This window comes from Pongo abelii, chromosome 23, assembly GCF_028885655.2.
Source record: "Pongo abelii isolate AG06213 chromosome 23, NHGRI_mPonAbe1-v2.0_pri, whole genome shotgun sequence".
NCBI lineage: Eukaryota > Metazoa > Chordata > Mammalia > Primates > Hominidae > Pongo > Pongo abelii.
Genome location: NC_085929.1, coordinates 28,987,479 through 29,007,952, shown reverse-complemented (window position 1 = coordinate 29,007,952; position 20,474 = coordinate 28,987,479). Strand labels below are relative to the sequence as shown.

Below are 20,474 nucleotides of genomic sequence, written 5' to 3'. Positions count from 1 at the left end.
TGCATGTGCCAGGCAGTATATCAAGTGCTTAGAGTACATTATTATGAATCCTTAAGACAACTCATTTGCTCCTTCCATGAACACTGCCGTGTACCTCCTAGGGGCCAGGTGTTGTACAGGACACAAGTGAGAAAAGCAGGAGGAGAAACATAAGGTGTCTGCCCCCACAAAGCTCAGATTCTACTAGGGAAGGAGAAGATCTTCGTAACCTTGGGGTAGGCAAAGATTTATTAGACAAAAACAGAAAGCACGACCATAACAAGAAAAAATGATAAATCAGACTTCTTTAAAATTAAAAAAGTCTTTGATCAAAAGCTTAGTAAGGATACACAGACCACACTGAGCACAGTAGCTCACACTTGTAATCCCAACACTTTGGAAAGCTGAGACAGGAGAATCACCTGAGCCCAGGAGCTGGAGACCAGCTTGGGCAACACAGGGATCCAGTCTCTACAAAAATTAAAATAAAAATATTAGTCACATATGATGGTGAACACCTGTGGTCCCAGCTACTCAGTGAGGGTGAGGTGGGAGGATCACTTGAGCCAGGGAGGTCAAGGCTGCAGTGAGCTGTGATCCCACCACTGTACTCCAGCCTGGGCAACAGAGAATTTATCTAAAAACAAAAAAAAAGATGCACAGACCAACAGAACAGAAATAGACCCATACAAATGTAGTCAATGGATTCTGACAAAGGTACAAAGACAATTCAATGGAGAAAGTATAACCTTTCAACAAATGGTACTAGACAGTTGGACTCCACATATCAGAAAATGAACCTCACACTTTTGGAGGCGGAGGTGGGAGGATTGCTTGAGCCCAGGAACTCAAGACCAGCCTAAGCAACAAAGTGAGATCTCATCTCTACAAAAAAAAATCAAAAAATTAGCTGGGTGTGGTGGCATGCATTTGTAGTGCCAACTACATGGAAGGCTGAGGCAGGAGGATCACTTGAGCCCAGGAGGTCAAGGCTTCGGGGAGTTACGATTACACCACTGCACCTCAGCCTGGATGACAGAGCAAAACTGTCTCAAAAGGAAAAGAAAAAAAAAAAACCTCCTTAATCATCAGGGAAATGTAAGCCAAAACCACAATAGGCTATCACCTCACCCATTAGGATAGCCACTGTCAAAAACAAACAAACAAACAAGTGTTGGCAAGGATGTGAAGAAATCAGAACTCGTGTACATCGTTGGTAGGAATGTAAAATGGTACAGTCACTATGGAAGACAGCATGGAGTTTCCTTAAAAAATTAAAAATAGAATTACCATATGATCCAGCAATTCCAATTCCACTTCTGGGTATATACCAAAATTAATTGAAGGCAAGGTCTCAAAGAGATATTCATATGCCCATGCTCATAGCAGTACTACTCACAATAACTAAGAGGTGGAAGCAACCCAGGTGTACACTGAATAAACAAAATGCAGTATATGCATACAGTGGAATACAACTCAGCCTTAAAAAGTTCTGACACGTGCTACAACATGGATGAACCTTGAGGTAAAATAAGCCAAACATAAAAAGACAAATACTGCATGATTCTACTTATATGGAGTATCTGAAGTAGTCAAACTCTTAGAAACAGGAAGTAAGATGGTGGTTGCCAGGCTGGAAAGAAAGATAAAAGGGAGGGGTAGTTACTCAATGGGTACTGAGTTTCAGTTTTGCAAGATGAAAACATTCTAGAGATCTGTTGCATAACAAGGTACATACTCTGGCACTACTGAACACTGAATGAACTGAACACTGAATTGAGTGGTTATGATGGTATATTTTACGCTATTAAAAAAAAAAAAACTGCGGTAGCAGTGGGGCCACCTGACCCTGAAAAGCACACATAAAATATGGAGGGATTTTAAAGTCCTAAGGATAATATTACTACTGAATGAAGTAACTCCTGCGAGAAAGCAAGACTAGAAATCTGACGTATCTAAAAGGAGACTGAACCTACAGCCCAGCCATGGGCAGGCAGCTCTGCCCAGTTCCTCCCTTGTCTAACAGAGTGGGTCCAAACTTTAGTGTGATCACCACAGGGAGTTACACTCACAAAAAGCACATGTCCTATCATATGGGGTCTTTAAAGAACATTCAAAGGAAACATTTGTAGTCTGAAAGCTTCATTTCCTGCTCTTATTTCAAAATCTAAGTTGAGCACAAGATTTAACACACCAAAAACTCTATCCAAAAAGTGGGGTTACAATTAAGGTTAATGGAGCTATTACATGCTAAGTGCTGATCAGGGTGCCTGATGCTCAGAAATGGGGAGGGGGTGGGGGTGATAATGATGACAGCATCAGCTAAGAACCAAGGCAGGGACTGCAGGAACAGGCTGCGGGGAAGTGTCAGCTTCCTGGGGGCATTTGCGTGGACACAGCAGGGGTGGGCCCTGAGGAGTCAGGGCTGCGGCACCTGGAGCCTGCTGAAGCTATGGGACGAAGACAAGAAAAGCAGAGTGGGGAGGTTCACATTGAAAAGGCGGGAGGAGAGCATTAGGACAAATACCTAATGCATGCGGGGCTTAAAACCTAGATGACAGGTTGTTAGGTGCAGCAAACCACCATGGCACATGTATGCCTATGTAACAAACCTGCATGTTCTGCACATGTATCCTGGAACTTAAAGTAAAATAAAATTAAATTTAAAAAAAAAAGAAAGAAAAGGCAGAAGGAGAAAGACAAGGAGTAGATGGAAAAAGAGCCGGAGACTTCTCTTGAAGCTGTGCAATATCACAGCATGAACTCTATGCTGCCCGGGTTTCAAATACCCACTCCATGACTTTAAAAGCTGTGTGACTTCGGCTAAGTCACTTAGTCTCCCAAGCTCTGTTTCTCTATCTGTAAAATGAGGTTAATATGAGTACCTACTTCCTATAAAAAGGCATCACATCTCATGTTGCAATTATAAAGCAGAAATATGCAACAGCATTAAGCTAGAATTTCATTTAACTTTTTTGTGGGTTCCAAGCATTTTAGATCTATTTTTTCTGTTAAGGAGTATGTTTTACATTCAGTTATACAAATTTTTTTCCTTTTAAAATACCTTTTCCTCATCTTTTACTTTCATGAATGTTTGTTAAGGAGTTAATACATCCACACAGTTGAAAACCCACAAAGTCCGTCCATACAAAAGAAGGTAACACTCTAATAAGCCTCCCAAGCTTCTGGAAACGCACAGGTAGCTTTGATTGCAATCACTGTGTGGTGAGATCACAGAGGGTGGTCACCAGCTGGCCTGAATTGATCACCCAAGCCCAAAGAGACATCACAGCATCAGTGCCCACACGAGATGCTGGTACAGTCAGAACTGTGAACACTAGCAATGCCCAACCCAGTGAAAAGGTGCCCGGTTCTTAGGCAAGAGGCCCCAGGTGGTGGCGCTCCACTTAGCTCCCTCTGCCATACAGCTCTTTCATCAGCTTTTGGAATCATGGTGCAGGAGGCAAAGCATGTGGCTCAGGACAGCAGTCCTGAGTTTCCTGTTCTTGCTTCTACTTAAAAGCTAAATGATGCCACCAGGCAAGCTAATTAACCTCTCTGGGTCTCAGCATCCTAATCTCCAAAACAGACCTACCACCTGCCTCACTGATCACCCCTCCACAATGAGTCTTGTCAGGTAAAGGGTGTGTACAACTATACCCAAACTCCCAGGCCAACCTCAGCCCCTGCTTCAGACAGCTCCCCCATACCACTGCATACCCAAAGACTATCAGAGCACGAACCCAAGCTATCGGATGGACAGGAAACACAAAGGGTGATGGCTGGTGGAATTGAGACCCTGTTAAACCAACAAGCTCACAATGTCAGCACTTGGGCCTAAATAGCCCTTGAACATCTAAACTCTTTTTTTTTTTGTCTCCAGGAAGAAACTGAAACTGAAAAAGTGATTTGCCAAGAGTTTTGACAAAAGTACGTCAACGAAGGCTCAGGACTGTCAGAAATGAAAAATAATTCTTTTTAAAATATCCAATTATTGGCTGAGCATGATGGCTCATGCCTATAATCCCAGCACTTTCAGAGACAGAGGCGGGTGGATCACTTGAGGTCAGGAGTTCAAGACCAGCCTGGCCATCATGGCGAAACCCCATCTCCACTAAAAATACAAAAATTATCTGGGCGTGGTGGCACGCACCTGTAGTCCCAGCTACTGGGGAGGCTGAGGCAGGAGAACCGCTTGAAACCGGGAGGCAGAAGTTACAGTGAACCGAGGTCGCACCACTGCACTCCAGCCTAGGTGACACAGCGAGACTCCATCTAAAAAAAAAAAAAAAAAAATTACCTAGGAAAATAATAAAACCTGTTAAAAATTGAGATGCTTCCTTACCAACTAGTGTAATGAAAGAGGGGCTTGTTATAATACTGAGGTTACAGTAAATACCACTCTCAATATTATTTAATAAACATGGTTTCAAATAAAAAAAAACATGGTTTTTTTTTGGTTTTGGTTTTTGAGGCAGGTCTTGCTCTGTTGCCTAGGCTGAGTGCAGAGGCATGATCTCGGCTCACCATAACCTCAGCTCACCATAACCTCAGCTCACTGGACTCAGATGATCCCCCCACCTCAGTCCCCTCCAAGTAGCTGGGACTACAGGCGTGTGCCATCACGCCCAGCTAATTTTTGCATTTTTTGCGGAGATGCCATATTGCCCAGGCTGGTTTAGAACTTCTGGGCTCAAGCAATCCACCCACCTCAGCCTCCCAAAGTGCTGGAATTTCAGGTGTGAACCACCCTGCCCTGCCTCAACACAGTTTTGAACCTAATCGTGTAACAATCACATGGAAGAGAGAAGAGAATTAATCCAAGTAGCTTTTGAACCCAAGACTCTTGAGTATACACCATCAGTCTGAAAACACAAAGAGCTAAAAAAAAAAAAAAAAAAAAAAAATTAAATTCTACTTAGTAGGTCTGCTGTTACTAGTGGTGGGAATGCAGTACTTCTGAAACTATTCTGGGTGCAGTGTAAGACTAAGCAAATGAGTAAGCCTACTGATGCTGTTGGGAGCCAGGGTTCTCACTATAGAAAAAGAGAGAAACAAACACGAAACAGAAAGCAAGCAAGACCCTGGAACGCTGGATTAAAACTAAAGAAACAGTATGGGCCAGGCGCAGTGGCTCACACCTATAATACCAGCACTTTGGGAGGTGGAGGTAGGCAGATCATGAGGTCAAGAGATTGAGACCATCCTGGCCAACATGGTGAAACCCCATCTTTACTAAAAATGCAAAAATTAGCCAGGCGTGGTGGCGCATGCCTGTAGTTCCAGCTACTTGGGAGGCTGAGGCAGGAGAATCGCTTGAACCCGGGAGGCGGAGGTTGCAGTGAGCCGAGATCACCCCACTGCACTCCAGCCTGGTAACAGAGCGAGACTCCATCTCAAAAAATAAAAAATAAAAAATAAATAACAGTATGAACTTACGCAGGCACAGACACATGCATGTATGCACACACCTCTTGGGCTAGACTGAAAAGATGGAGTTGCAGCATACCCTAGTAGCTAGCAATAAACACATCTACCACCAAAATCCTGCTTTCTAAATACCATCTCCCACCAAAAGGAACCAGTGCTCTGTGGAAAAATGCCCCATTCCAGTCTGGGGCAGGTAAGGTACAAGATAAGCCTGGTAAAAAGGAATTTCAAGTTGATGGAAACATGTCAGAAGGCGACATGCTCCCATCCTGAAGAGGCCAGGTGAAGGGGTTTCCACTTGCCAAGTCAACCTACTGTTATGTAGGTTTGAAATATTTCCAAAGTAAAAAGATTTCTAAAAAAGAATGAGTTAGGCCAGGCACAGTGGCTCATGCCTGTAATCTCAGCACTTTGGGAGGCCAAAGCAGACGGATCACCTGAGGTGGGGAGTTTGAGACCAGCCTGGCCAACATGGCGAAATCCCATCTCTACTAAAAATACAAAAATTAGCCAGGCACGGTGGCAGATGCCTGTCATCCCAGCTACTTGGGAGGTTGAGGCAACATAATCACTTGAACCCAGGAAGTGGAGGTTGCAGTGAGCTGAGATTGTGCCACTGCACTCCAGCCTGGGCAACAAAAGCAAGATTCCGTCTGAGAAAAAAAAAAGAACAAGTTAAGACAATCTGGCCCCGACCCATTCCCACCTCTCCTCTCCATCTTGTTACCAAAAAAAAAAAAAAAAAAAAGAATGAAGTTATATATGCACTGATCTACAAAGATCTCAAAATAAGTTAAATAAAAAAATTAAATAAAAAATATAATTCCATTTATGTAAAATATTCTATGTATGAATGTTAGCAAATGTGAAAAAATATCAACTTTATTTTTTCTAGATTGTCCAGACAAGATCTTCTACACCCTTGGGCTCTCTCCATGCCCCACGGCTTACCATGCTGGTCTAGCAGGCATCCTTCGCAAATAGGGTAGATGGGGAAATCCTAAGAGCTGCTCCCACTGTCAGGAGTGGCCAAGAAACCTCCAAGAGCTGCAGCAAAGGCCTGCCATGGCCCCCAACAAGCCTCTAGCTCTTCCAGATCCTCTTATTCTAAGACCATAGACAGAGTTTTGTAGGTAAACTAATCTACCTGGAGGCCCTAAGAAGCAGCCAGTGGCACCGGAGAGACCTCTGCATCAGCAGACCTAGTTTCAGTGGAGCATCTGGCCAGGTCCTATGGTCAGTCTCCTGCTGATCATCCCTGTGTTGACCTTCTGGGTCCCTCTGCTGTGACTCCTGCCCCTCATCCAGTGCCCTGGCCAGCCACAAACAATCCTCTCCACAACTATGAACTCCTAAGGAAGGTTTCCCAGAAAATGAGACTTCCCAGGCAAGGAAGAGGGCAGGGTCTACCTGGGGGACCCTTAGTTCAGCATACCCACCAGAATACTGTCCTCAGTACTGTCCTGTCCAACAGGTAGCAGCCAACAGCTGAAGGATGACAGACTAACCAAGGAAGACAAGCTAACCAAACTGATAGCTGTCTGCCATTTTGCCAGAGGTCAGCCAGAAGTCAGCCTACAGGGAGGGACCTGTAGGGTACAAGGGCACTAAGAACAATGACCAGTTCAGAGTAATTGAAGCAACAGCTACCCCAGGCAGAGGAGGAGGAGAAGGCCAAGAGGCAAGCATGTGCAGCCCATGCACCCAGCCAGCTCTTGACCAGAAACAAGCCCTGCACTGTGCAAACGACCCAGGGAAGGTCCAGCCACATCCTCACACAGGGCAGTCCAGTTCTCAAAGCCAGATGCCAGCAAGTCCATCAGAGAGGCAGCTCCCTCTGCACCAGCTTGCTGGGGTCCCTCCCTCTGGGAGCCCCTCAACCCTCCACCCCAGGCTGGGCAGCTGGTGAGCTTCAGTGAGGATCCACATTAATGAGAAGCCGCATTTGCTCTCACCTCTCAGCTCAGCTCCCATCACAGAAGCAAGCTCTCACCAGGGTGGGGCCCAGGCCAGCTGGCTCCACAGCCATGTCCCCTACCCCCGGATCCCATCCTCCCAAGGCGTTTTTGCAGGACTGCCACAAGGCTCTCATCCTCCTTGCCACCCCCACCAGAGGCAGCTGCAAGGCCTGCTGGCTAAAGTAGCTGTTGCTCTTTATGTCAAAATATAAATAGGCATTTGTGCATTTGTTCAATAACTGATTTCTGAGTGCCCAGTCTGTGCCTGACCAGGCCCAGGTGACACAGCATGAATGTGACAAAGAGCAAAACGTGTATGAACAATCCCAGCCCTGTCCAAAGCACCATGGCTGTTTCGGGGGCTCTCAGCAAGTCATACGCAGTCCCTCTGATCCCATCAGAACAGCAAAGAGCACTCTCTGTGTGGCAGACACTCCTCAGAGCCACTGCACTCTGCCACCTCCTGAGGGAGCCCTCTCCGGACCAATAAGCCCTGTGCACAAACCACCTCACATTTCACATTTCAGTTCAGGGTTCCTGAACTCTATCTGTATTAACACTAACAGTTTGCCTGACGAAGAGTTTGCTTTATGTCAGACACTTTTTAGAATTTTATACTTCCCCATTTTAATCCTCACAACATCTCTATAAAGCTCTGTTATGATGTCCATGTTCCAAATGAGGAAACTGAAGCAGAAGTCACAGAGTGAGCAGTAGAACAGATTGAGCCTAGGCAGTGTGGCTCTAGAGCCCATGCTCTTAAGTCACCATACCCAACTGCCTGCCATGGACCAGGATGAGAAGGCTTGATCTAATCCCAGCTGCTACTTTTACTGACAGCTCATTTGAGGCAAAACCAGACCTGAGCTTCCCCATCTCCCAGGTGGATGCCCAGAAGGTCCAGGGCATCTGGGTCCACAGGCCATTCACCCTCCAACCTAGACTTGCCCTGCCAAGCCTGCCATGTCCACACTGACAGGACACACAGCTTGGAATGGCAGGATGAGATGGACTGGCTTTGACTAAACTTCCCAGGACAACTGGTAAATCATGTCAGAAACACAAATACAGTTGTTACACAGTTATCACATAATAACCATACCCAAGCCCATGCATCACTCTGCTCAATGAACTGTTGGCCCAAAACTGTCTCTAGGGATTACCGAGCCCACTCTGCAGACTGGCAGGGAAAGAAAGGAAAGAGGACGGTCATCAAAACCTCAGCACCCAAACCTAACAGCACATATGATAAGAGAAAATCTAATAGCACACCAAGGAAAAGACATCTAATCAGTCAAGAGCTTTCTACGGGGTCCTTAAATGTTGTCACTGATGCATTCCACTTAAGAGTCAAGAAACTACTAAATGCCAATCGGGTCCTTCCTTATGCCAACAACCAAGAGAGGCAGAGGAACTTCCTGCCTGTCAAAGGCTCAGGTCCAGCAGGGGAGAGTCAATAACTAGATCACCTGCCATCAGTGTTGAGAGGATGCATGCACTATTAGATCACCTGTCATCACTGCTGAGAGGACATGCACACAACCGGATCACTTGCCACTACGGCTAAGAGGAAACATGCATAATGAGATCACCTCCCATCACTGCTAAGAGGACACCTCACAACCAGATCACCTCCCACCATAGCTAAGAGGACACGTGCACAGCTAGATCACCTGCCCTTACTGCTAAGAGGACACACACAGATCAATCACCTGCCATTACTGCTAAGAGGATCTATGCATAACAAGATTACCTGCTGTCACTGCTAGAAGGACACTTGCACAAACAAATCACCGGTCACCGCTGCTAAGAGGATATAATCACTCAGTACTCTGGGAAGTGTCTGGGAAGGAAGGGGTGGGGAAAGTGCCCACAAGCTAGCTTGGGAAGCGGAGCAGGGAAGGCGCAGCCTAACACAGCACAAATCTTCCACAACAGCAGTCTTCATTCCTAAACCCAGAACTGCCAACTAAAACAATAACCCTGACATGCAGTGATGCCAGCTTGCCTCCACCTGGGCCAACCTGGCCTTTAACCACAGGGCTTCCTGCACCCACGAGACCTTCCCACGTGACACAGGGCTTGGCACATAGCAGGTGTTAGTGAGAACAATGAGGTGGGGTTAAGTGGGAGCAGCCTCTACTCTCTGCTGGTTAACATGTACAACGATAAAGGGCCATGGCGCATACAACTTACTCTCAAATGGTTCAGAAAAAAGCAATGTGTGTGAGTACACAGATATGCACATACACATGGAAGATGAGAGGTAAGGCAAATAAGGTAAAATGCCAACAGTAGGGAAGCCTCAGCAAAGGATATGCAGGTGTTCTCTGCACTCATTTTACTCTTGCAACTTTTCTGAGTTTGAAATTATTTCCAAATAAAAGGTTTCTTTTTGTCAAGAAAAAAAAAAGGAAAATTCATTAGCTAGTGAAGATAGAAAGTATATTACACCACTTTCCAACTAAAAAAAATGAACTTGTTAACCCAAAAGCCAAATCTACCAGTGGACAAACTCTACAAAGTGTCGCGGTAGCAGCTACAGATGAAAGCACTCCAAACTCAGGAGGATTTGGCAAGGCTAGGTGCAAGCTCACCTCTCCAGCTACTTCTGAACCTCGGTCACTTTTCCTTGTGATGAAAATATGCACTCTCTCCCTATTCACCAAACCCCTGTGCTACTTCACATGAAAGAAAACTCTGGACTCCAGCCCGGGCGAGGTGGCTCACACCTGCAATCCCGTAACTTTAGGAGGCCAAAGCAGGTGGATCACTTGAGCCCAGGAGTTTGAGACCAGCCTACGTGGCCAACATGGTGAAACCCCGTCTCTACTAAGAATACAAAATTAGCCCAGCATGGTGGTGTGCGCTGTAATCAAAGTTACTCTGGAGGCTGACACAGGAGAATTACTTGAACCCAGGAGGCAGAGGTTACAGTGAGCTGAGATCCCGCAACTGCACTCTAGCCTGGGTGACAGACAGAAACTCCATCTCAAACAAACAAACAAAAAAAAACTCTGGACTCCAGAGCCAAAGTGCTGTGTTCACTTCTCAGCTCCCTGAGATTTTATCAGCTCAGCACAGCTGCCTACTGAAAGCAAAAGAGAAAGAACCCTGAGCTAGCAGCCAGCTCCACCTGGGTCTGAACCCACGCTCTGCTGCTCACCAGCTGTGTGACATTAGACAAGTCACTTGCCTCTCCCAGCTAGCTGTACCAGCAATAGAAGGAAGACGACCTTCTAGTCCTGTACCTTACCAAGGGGCCTAGCTGAGCACAAGCCCTGTACAGGACCAACAACCAGCAGGAAGGGACCAGGGTGCACCAGCACTCAGAAGGCAATTTTTTCTCAGCTATGTATGGTGGGTTCAACCTGGATAGAGCTGTGGCTCATGATATAATTTTGTTTCACAATTAAAGCTAGAAAGAAAAACAGTTTTAGAATCAGCAATCGATGCTGCCTTCTCTACACAGATGGAGAAAGGGCCAATGAGACAATATCACAATCAGTGGTCCCCAAATTCCCCCACCATCTCGCTGTCAGTTACCTCAGCAGTAGTCTCCAACCCTTCTTCCTCATCACACCCCCAGTGATCATAACACACATCATCAGTGGTCACATGGCCAAACACAGAAGGGATTTGGCAGAGGGTGAGTGGTTCTGTCCCTCAGACTGGAGTATCCACATGGAAAAAGATTCTGCACCCTCACCTAGAGGACCCCGGGACCTAACAGGGGACAGAGGCAGTCTGTGGCTCCACCTGGGGTTAAGGAAGCTGTTCAGAGCATAATGTGAGGTACTCCTGTGGCTGGGCTGGAGACACACAGTTGGAGTGCACAGGCCCCAGTCACGGGTGCATGATGGGGGGAAGGCCAGACTCCTAAGATGAAATCTCATCTCAGCCTCTTAGCTTCATGAGCGCTCTGGATTTCAGTTTCCCCATCTTTAAATGAAGCTAAAAACAGCATCTAGCAGGGACCTCTTGAGAGTTAACATATGTTAGTGCTTAGAACAGTGTCCGGCACATGACACATCTTAAATCAAATTCAAATGTGCATTTAAAAAAAAATTGCCGGGCATGGTACCTCAGGCCTGTAATTCCAGCACTTTGGGAGGCCAAGGCGGGTGGATCACCAGAGGTCAGGAGTTCCAGACCAGCCCGGCCAACATGGCAAAACCCCATCTCTACTAAAAATACAAAAATTAGCCGGGCGTGGAGGTGGATGCCTGTAATCCCAGCTACTCCGGAGGCTGAGGCAGGAGAATCGCTTGAACCAAGGAGGTGGAGGTTGCAGTGGGCCAAGATCACACTACTGCACTCCAGCCTGGGCAACAGAGCAGGACTCTATCTCCAAAAAAAAAAAAAAAAAATTGGTGAAAGGTCAAGTACAGCAAGCACTTGCTGCCCCATAACTCCATGAAAGGCCTTCCACCCTGCCCTGTACCAGAGAGGAGGCCCAAGTGGCTTGGCCTCATCTTCAGGGACCCCACCAGGCAGGAGTCAGAAAACACCCTCCTGAGAAGTGGGCTCTGACTGGTACCTTCCTCATACTCAAGTATGCTTTTAAGGCCGGAATCCCCACAGAAAGAACGCAGACTAAGACCAGAGAAGCCCCAGCCTCTTGCAAGCACCAGCCAGGCAGATCCCTGCAGCACTCTCAGGAAGCACACAGGGTCAATGTGTGAAGAGGCACATGCGGGCATACAAGGAACACATCAGGCCCAGAGACCTGCCCTCCCTGCCCAGCCAAAGCCAGGGAGCCAGCTGCAGCTCCCCGGGTTCTGCAGGGCAACTCAAGACGCCTCCAGGGGTAGCTGCAAGGTTCTCATCTGGAGAGTCATGGAATCAAAAGAATAAGTTTGCTCCCTCTACCAGAGCCACCCCACCCATGCCCTACTCCAATCTCAGTGTGAGGTCTCCTGTGACGCCCTCACTGCTTCACGGGTACAAAAAGATGGCCACCTCCACCCACCTCTGGGACCCCATACTCCGGGGTATTCAACACACAGGAGTGTGACAAGTGACTTACACCTGGCCTCTGTTCCACATCAGGCACTCCTAAAAGGAGGGGCTTGTTCTCGTCACTTGGATTCCCTAGGGATGGGCAGGGGGCAAGCACTCACAGGCACTTTCTCAGTTGCTGCTGGCCAGTTGGCAGACTATGTGAAAAGGCTGGCAAGGAAAAAGGAGTCGGGGACGTCAGTCACCTCTATCACCCAGGCAGGAGATGCTGGGCCTGGAACCAGACGCACCCCAAAGAAGCCAGGCATAATATGGCCTCACCTGAGCCCGGTGACCTCATCTGCAAAACTGGGACTCAGGAATCAGAAAACAGTGACCTTCTACCTCTCTACAGGTACATACATGTTTTCTAAAGAAGTTAATCACAAGAACCCACAAACCCATTGGTTCTGACCTCCAAGAGCCTATATGATACCCTCCTCCACAGGTAGCCCTTTTCCTGGCTTCTGTTCTTACCAAGGCCACCCCGCAACCAGTCATCCCGCTGCCCAGAGAGCAGCCAAAAGCAGTGAGCAACTAGCTCTATATGGGGAGACCAGAGAAGCATCACTGAATCTGTCCAGGTTGAGCACGGGTCAGGGCCCTGGCCACCAGGTAGGCCATAGGGAGGAGGCAGACATTCCATACAGATGACACAAGCGCAGAGCCAAGAGGTGCGGTGTATCTGGGCTGGGAGCCTGGCTAGGGCACAGGAGAGGGCCACACACCCCGTGCTCCCACACCCAGGTCATCAGAGAAGATGGCCCTGGCACTTCTGCCTTCATGGGACCTTTCCTCCATTAAGAAATATTAAGAGTCATGCTTTTTCACTGTATTGGCATAAAGATGACTGTATTAATATACATATGAAAACTTTTTTTTTTACCTAAAACTTCTTTTCTGCTGACTTAAAAAAATAAATAAAATAACATTCGAAGGCCACTAAAAGTACCGTGGGCAAGTGATACCAGGATTCCTGTGCCTGATGGATACATCGGTCCTGCATTTAGGGGGTTTGATTTTTCGGTGCAGTTCAAGGGGAGGTACACTGAAATAGGTAGAAAAGGGTCTCCTGGTTGCCACGGTTCTGATTCCCCACCACAGACTTAAGAACACACTAGCTCCGAGGGGAGTTCCAAAGCACGGACTCATTCATCACATACACGCAGCACGGCTAAGGGCCCCGCACAGTGGCGAGGTCTCGGCTCCCGGGACTCTCGCGCCGGCCACACAACGCTAGGCTGACTCCTGGTGCCTCCTCTGGGCCCGGTGTGACCTGAGGACTTCTTTAGTGCAACGTCTCACTGAATGACAGCCACAACCACCACTGTCCAGGAGACGAGTTTCCAGGACTGAGAGGCTGGCACTAGGCCACTGCTGGGAGGACGTCTGTGAAACCAGGTGCCCCCGAGAGCCACTGTCCCCAGCCCAACTCCGACGCTGGGCTGGCGGGAGGGTGCGCCCGTGGCGTAGCTCCTGGCCGCCGCCGCTCCCGGGAAGGGCCCAGAGGCAACATCCTGGACAGCAGAGCTGCACTAAGTCTGAGGCGCCGCGAGCCCAGGTAAGCTCCAGCAGGCGTCCGCAGAGAGTGCCAGGCGGCCCGCGACCCAGGCCCCGCCCGCCCCTGCCCCAGGCGCGGCCCCTGCAGGAGGGCGCCGCAGGTGAAAGAAGGTCCCGGGGCGACCCCGGCCCCGCTCGCCGCCCCGCCCCCACACCGCCCCCATCGCGCGGCGCACCTGGCCGCAGCGGCTCGGTGACAGTGAGCACGAGCAGGAAGAGCAGCAGGAAAGCGCCGCTGTCTGCCTTGGGCACCATTTATCCTCCGTTCATCGTCCCCGGGGCGGCTGCGTGACCCCGCTGGGAGGCCGGACCGGGCCGGACTGAGGGTCAGGGGACCGTGCCAAGCGGAGGGTCAGGCGGGGCTGGACCTGGGCGAGGCGCGGAGAGGCGGTGGGAAAGAGCTTCGGCTGGGCCGCGGGCTGGCGCGCACTCTCGGCTGCAACCTCAGGATCCGACTCCAGCTGCGCGCAAGATGGCGGCCGTCCTGCACGGCTCCGCGCCGCGCCGCCCCGCCTCCTGCTCGCGGCGCAGGCGCGGGCCAATGAACGCCAAGATGGGGGCGGGGCCAGAGCCAAAGCCCCCCCGAAGAGGGTGAGGCCTAAGGTCGCGACGGCGGAGGGCGGGGACCTAAGGGCGGGGACTGAGGGGCGGGCTGTAAGGGAAGGGCGGGACCATACGGAGTGAGGCGTGCCATTGGTTAAGCAGAGAGGCAGGGCCGGGGCCGGGGCCTGAGCGGCGGGGCCTCCTAAGGGAGTAGGGTCTCTGGACGCGGGTTAGGGGCGGCGGGCGCGGGACCACAAGGACGGACATCGAAAGGCGCGGGGCATGGGGCGGGGCACCGAGGGGTCGCGTGGGTGGGGAGCGGAGAGAACGAAGTGGGAACCTGGCTGGGACTCCAAGGGTCTTCACACCTGCAAGCTCAGGTCCCGTGAGCAGCCCAAAAGTGCGCCCCAAAGGGGTCTTTTTAAGGCCGAACCGCTGTGGAGGAAGGAGGGCCTGCCAGTTCTGAGGATGGATGGAGAAAGAGGAACAGGAATGGCCTAAGGAAGTGTCAGGCAAAGAGAGACCGGGAAGGCCAGGTCCTGGAGACCGCAGCGAAGCCGGCTCCCTGGAGGACCTGCCTACACAATGGCTAGGGGAAGGCCACATGTGCAGGAAAGAAAGCTAGGCAAAGAGGAGGCTCAGCGCCCCTGCGAACGGTGCTCCAAGTGCCACCTCTCACCTGTCATCACCAACAGGGTGAACCTTGGAGAGCAGTGTCGGCGAAAAGAGTCCAACTCTAAAATATTTGAAGACATTTCTTCTGAGCCAATATGTGACCAATAGCCTGGGACACAGCCCCAGGAGATCCTGACAGGTGCCCAAGGGGGTAGGGCTACAGCCTGGTTTTATACATTTTAGGGAGACAAGACATCAATCAGCACATGTAAGATACACATTGGTTCAGTCAGAAAAGGCGGGACAACTTGAAAGTGGGGGGTAGAGGGGGGCTTCCAGGTCATGCGAATTGGCAGTTGGTTCAAAGAGTTTATCTAAAGACCTGGAATCAATAAAAGGGACTGTCTAGATTAAGGGGTTGTGGAGACCAAGCTTCTTAGGCAAATGAAGCCTCCAGGTATCAGGCTTCACAGAGAAGAGACTGTTGATGTTTCTTATTAAAAAGTGCCAGACTCTGCCGGGCGCGGTGGCTCACGCCTGTCATTCCAGCACTTTGGGAGGGATCACCTGAGCGGGCGCATCACCTGAGGTCAGGAGTTCGAGATCAGCCTGGCCAACATGGTGAAACCACGTCTCTACTAAAAATACAAAAATTACCCAGGCGTGGTGGCGCACGCCTGTAATCCCAGCTACTCAGGAGGCTGATGGCAGGAGAATAGCTTGAACTGGGGAGGCAGAGGTTGCAGTGAGCCAAGATCATGCCACTGCACTCCAGCCTGGGCAACAGAGCAAGACTCTGTCTCAAAAAAAAAAAATTAAAAAAAGGAAAAATGAATAAAAGGTGCCAGACTCTAGTTAATTCTCTCAGGAGAAAAGACCTTGAAAGGGATAGGGATTCTCCACAGAATGTAGATTTTCCCCACAAGAAACAGCTTTGCAGAGTGACTTCAAAATATGTGAAAGAAACCTGTTTTGCAGTAAAATACTTGTTTCTTTCCGGGCCTGCTGTCATGCTGGTATCTTACTGCCACAGGGTCTGTTGTCAGTCTTCAAGTCTCTGTGTTGATGTTACACTGCTTAGCTGTGCCTGAAACCTGAAGGGAGGAGGGATAATGAGGCCTGAGTCCCACTTCCTATCACTGCCTGAACTAGTTTTTCAGGTTAAGTTTGGAGTGCTCTTGGTGGAGAGGAGGGGTCCATTCAGATGGCTGGGGGGCTTAGAATTTTATTTTTGGTTTCCAGGAGACAGTAGTTGGGGTGTCCCCAGCAGGAAGGAGAAGGAGGCTGTCTGGAAGGAGGAGAACCAAGAACGCACAAAGGCCTGGCAGTGGGCAGTCAGGGTTAGGGAAGAAGGCGAAGGAGCAGAGAAAAGGGGGAAGGGCCACGGCAGGTGGGGACCCAACCCAACATGAGTGACATCCAGCCTGCCCTACCAAGTCATCCTGAGGGGCCCAGGGTTCCACTTGGCTCCTGTGAGGAAGGGGTGCTCACTCCCTCTAGGTGGATGAGGCCAAAGTCAAATCCAAGGCTAGGATAGTCATGTGACTCCTACTCCCCTGGGGCGTAGCCCGGAACAGGTGCTGGACACAGAGCCTGGCACAGCAGAGGGGCTCCACTGCCAGAAGAAACAATGGCCACTCTCCAGTGCTGCCCCTGCTGCTTGTACTGTCCTCAGAGCAACCACCAGTGCTCAGGGTGGCATCCAGGCCCCGCCTTTAGCTCCCAGCCCCAGATCTGCCATGGGAGCCCAGCCAGGGTCGAGAAAAAAGAACTAGTTCATTGAGTGCCAGGGAGCCCTGCCGGAGGACAGGGCGTGCAAGATGTTCCACCAACTCTCCTCAGCCATTAAATACTGCCACGACCTGGACATCGTGCACCAGAACCTTAAGTGTTAGAACCTTCTCCTCGACAAGGACTTCAACATCAAGCTGTTCTACTTCAGGTTCTCCAGGCTCTGCCTGCGGGATGACAGTGGCCAACACAGATTAGGCAAGAACTTCTGCGGGTCGGCAGCATATGCAGCCCCCGAGCTGCTGCAAGGCATCCCCTACCAGCCCATGGTGTATGACATCTGGAGCCTGTACATGATCCTCTACATCATGGTCTGCAGCTCCATGCCTTACAACAACTCCAACATCAGGAAGATGCTGCGTATCCAGAAGGAGCACCGTGTGGACTTCCCACACTCCAAGAACCTGACAGACGAGTGCAAGGACCTCATCTACTGCATGCTGCAGCCCGACATCAGCTGGTGGCTCCACATCCATGACACCCTCAGCCAATGCTGGGTGCAGCCCAAGGCACAAGGACTGCCCTCTATGGTAATCAACAAGGAGGGGGAAAGCTCCCAGGGAACTGAACTCTTGTGGACCCCTGAACCTGGCTCTGCCAAGAGGTCTGCCACCAAGCTGGAGCCTGGGGAACAGGCACAGCCCGAGGGACAGCCTGAGACAAAACCTGAGGGGTTGGCAATGCAAATGTCCAGGCAGTCGGACATCCTAGGCTTCCCCAGCAAGCTGTCGACCAGGGAGAAAAAGGAAGGGCCCCCCAACAGCCTCCAGAGATGCACACCTAGTGAGCTGTTTGTGGCCCAGTGTGCCAGTGGCAAATGAGATGGAGCTCATGCCTTCAGGCCCAAGCTCTGAAGAAGTCAAGGCACAAACCAGAGAAGGAAGACAGTCCCGGATGAGCCGCTGTTTTCATCAGTTTCTTCTCTCTCCCCTTGAACTTCATAACCGACATTGCTAAAGGAGCAATAAATCACTATACTAATGCAGATGCCAAAGTGAATGTCTTTGCCTCAACTGACTAGTCCTGGGCTCCCCTCCACTGGTTTCCCACTCAGATTGTGCTATGATTCCTCGTTCGCTTGGGAAAACACATCCCAGCGTGCCCAGTCCAGACCATGACCTCAGGCCCAGGCTGGGGCTGGGGCTTGGGCTGGGGCTGGAAGAGACCTGGAGGGGCAGGGGCCAGAGCTGAGAGGTGAGTGAGGAAGCCACTGCCTCAGAAGGGATGCCCCCAAGTGCGGTGCTGGGGTCGGGAAAGGGCAGGGAGAGGACAGGACCAAGAAGCGTGCCGAGGCACCCCTGCAGAGGAGTGCAGGCTTTGTCTGCAGTTGGGACTGAGGGTCTGGGCAGACCTCTCCAGCCCCACAGGGCTGCCAGTGGGGGTTGCGGGAGGCTGCAGAGGGCGGGTGGCCAGCCTCTCAGCCACTCCTGAGCTCCCTACCCTGCTGGGCAACTCGCTCATTGTGCTCTGTTCATCACAGACCCCCTGTGTCCAGCCAGCACCCAGCTTTCAACAGTGCCAGGGTCGCCCCACCCTGTGGTCATTCTCCAGCCCAGGAGAAGTTGGAGGCTCTGCTGGATGACCCAGCCACACTCCAGCCTGAGCATGTCCCACAGTCTTGTGTGGTCTCAACCACATCTTGTTGTCCCCGTCCCAGCCTGTCCCGAGGGACGACACCCCTGCATTAGAAGTGGACACTGGCAAGTAGGATAAGACAGGCAACCACAAAGGACAAGCACTTTCAGAATCACCTCTCCCATGGCCTCTAAGTGGATGCGGCCAAAGTCAAACCCAAGGCTAGGACAGTCGTGCGACTCCCACTCCCCCAGGGCGGGGCCTGAAGCAGGTGCTGGACACAGAGAATGTCAGAGCAGAGGAGCTCCACTGCCAGCAGCATCGATGATCACTGTCCACAGTCTACCTATGGTCACTTCTCTACCTCGGGAAGACCCCAACCTCAGTCCCCTTGGAGAAGTAGGGTCCAGTGAGAGCCTGGACCGGCCCTCCTTGCACTCCTCCCCAAGTCCACCTGCCTCCTTATGTTCCCACAGCCCCCTTCCACGTGGTTTAATTTCAGGCCTCCACCCCAAGCCTCCCACCACCTCCAACAGTGTCCAGAGCCATCCCCCACCAGCCTGGCTCCCACTGCCCAGCAGGGAGGAACCTACCCTGGCCTCTGGAGTCCTCCTGTGGCCCAGTGCTTCCTCCCCTGGCCTCTGGGCACCAGGCCTCACCACTGCGCCCCCATCACACACACGGCCCATAATCATACAGGGAACTCGCCCTTGTAGACTCTGTCCAGCTCTCCAGGCTCGGCTGAGAGGCTGAGGCCTCCATAAAGCCTTCTAGGGGTTCATCAGCAGCCTGCCACTGTGTACTCTGCCAACAGGCCTCAAGGGGCCACCCTGTTTTTCCCACCAAGAAACTCATGGTGGAGAGGGAGCCCAGAGTGCTGGGATGGGGGCCCGGGTGGGACATCCTGAGGAATGGCTCTTGGGGCCTCCTCCTCAATTATCCCCGCAGACCTGCGCTGGTCCTCAGGGCAGTGGCTGGCAAGCAGGTCTGAGAGCCTCACTGTAGCTCAGCCAGGTGAGCCCGGGTGGGAGGGCCTGCAGGAGGAGTTCCTGCTCTCCGTTTTACAGCTGGAAACAGCTCAGAGAGAGTGGGCCATCTGTCTGAGATCACACTACTCAGGGCAGGAGGCCCAGGTGACGCCTCCACAGGTGGCCTCGCCATGCCGGGCGACTCCTGTAGGTGGCTCAGCTCTGGCTCAGACCCCTTCAAGGATTCTCAGAGGTGCTAGGACCAGGACCTCAACAGGGCCCTCCATGGCCTGTCCATGCTCCTGCCAAGCCACATCCCTTCAAACCGTCACATGTAATAGCCATCCTCATCCCTCTCCACCTGGCTAGTTCCTCAGACCTCAGCCTTCCCCAGCTTCCCAAAGTCCAACCCCCAGTTCCCTGTCCTCACAGCACCATGGTTCTGATGCATGGCACAGCCACCATCGCGCACACACACTTGGTGTGATTGAGCCTCCCTCGCCTCTGGGCTCCAGGACGGCATGGGTGGTCTAGCTCATCAGTGTACCTCAGCATCCAGGGCAGACCCTTGGTGCTTGGGGGACAAATAGGTAAAAAGGTGTCTACTTTATAAAGGATAGGAAGGTTCAGAGGGAAGTGGATTTGTCAGAGTGTGCAGGTACCTGGCTCACAGGACTGCAACCCTAGGAGCAACGCTGGAGGTCCCCAAATCGAATCCAACCCTCTCTGTCAACCATACCAGGAGTCCCGGCCCTGTGTGTGCTTCCTGGATGAAGCGGCCCGCTCCATGCCCGGGCAGTTCTGCCTCTGCAATGTTGACACCTGCCTCTTCTGGCATGTCCCCCAAGAACCAGAAAGGCCCTCAGGGGGTGAAGAAGTAGAATGCACAAAAAGAGGGAGAAGGCATTGGTAGAGTCTGGCAAGAAGGCAGATATGTGGCCAGGGCACGGTAGCTCATGCCTGTAATCCCAGCAGTTTGGGAGGCCGAAGCAGGCAGATCACTTGAGGCCAGGAGTTCGAGACCAACCCGGGCAACATGGTGAAATCCCATTTC

The 20,474-nt window shown here is 51.1% G+C and overlaps 2 protein-coding genes across 5 annotated transcripts in view; one reads left to right on the top strand and one right to left on the bottom strand.

The window, feature by feature from the left end:
• The window catches only part of DGCR2 (DiGeorge syndrome critical region gene 2), an 84,982-nt gene extending 70,514 nt beyond the window's left edge, over positions 1–14,468 (bottom strand). For 2 of the 4 annotated variants that reach the window (XM_054542962.2, XM_054542963.2), the window contains exon 1: positions 14,105–14,440. In XM_054542962.2, coding sequence (XP_054398937.1) covers positions 14,105–14,183 — 79 coding nt within the window. In that variant the 5' untranslated portion in view covers positions 14,184–14,440. 4 annotated transcript variants of the gene reach the window in all.
• Positions 14,469–14,786: 318 nt separating this feature from the next.
• Positions 14,787–17,857, top strand: LOC100447913 (testis-specific serine/threonine-protein kinase 1-like). Its single transcript, XM_054543110.2, has one exon. The coding sequence runs from the start codon at positions 17,144–17,146 to the stop codon at positions 17,696–17,698; it is 555 nt and encodes a 184-aa protein (XP_054399085.1). The 5' UTR covers positions 14,787–17,143; the 3' UTR covers positions 17,699–17,857.
• Positions 17,858–20,474: the final 2,617 nt, after the last annotated feature.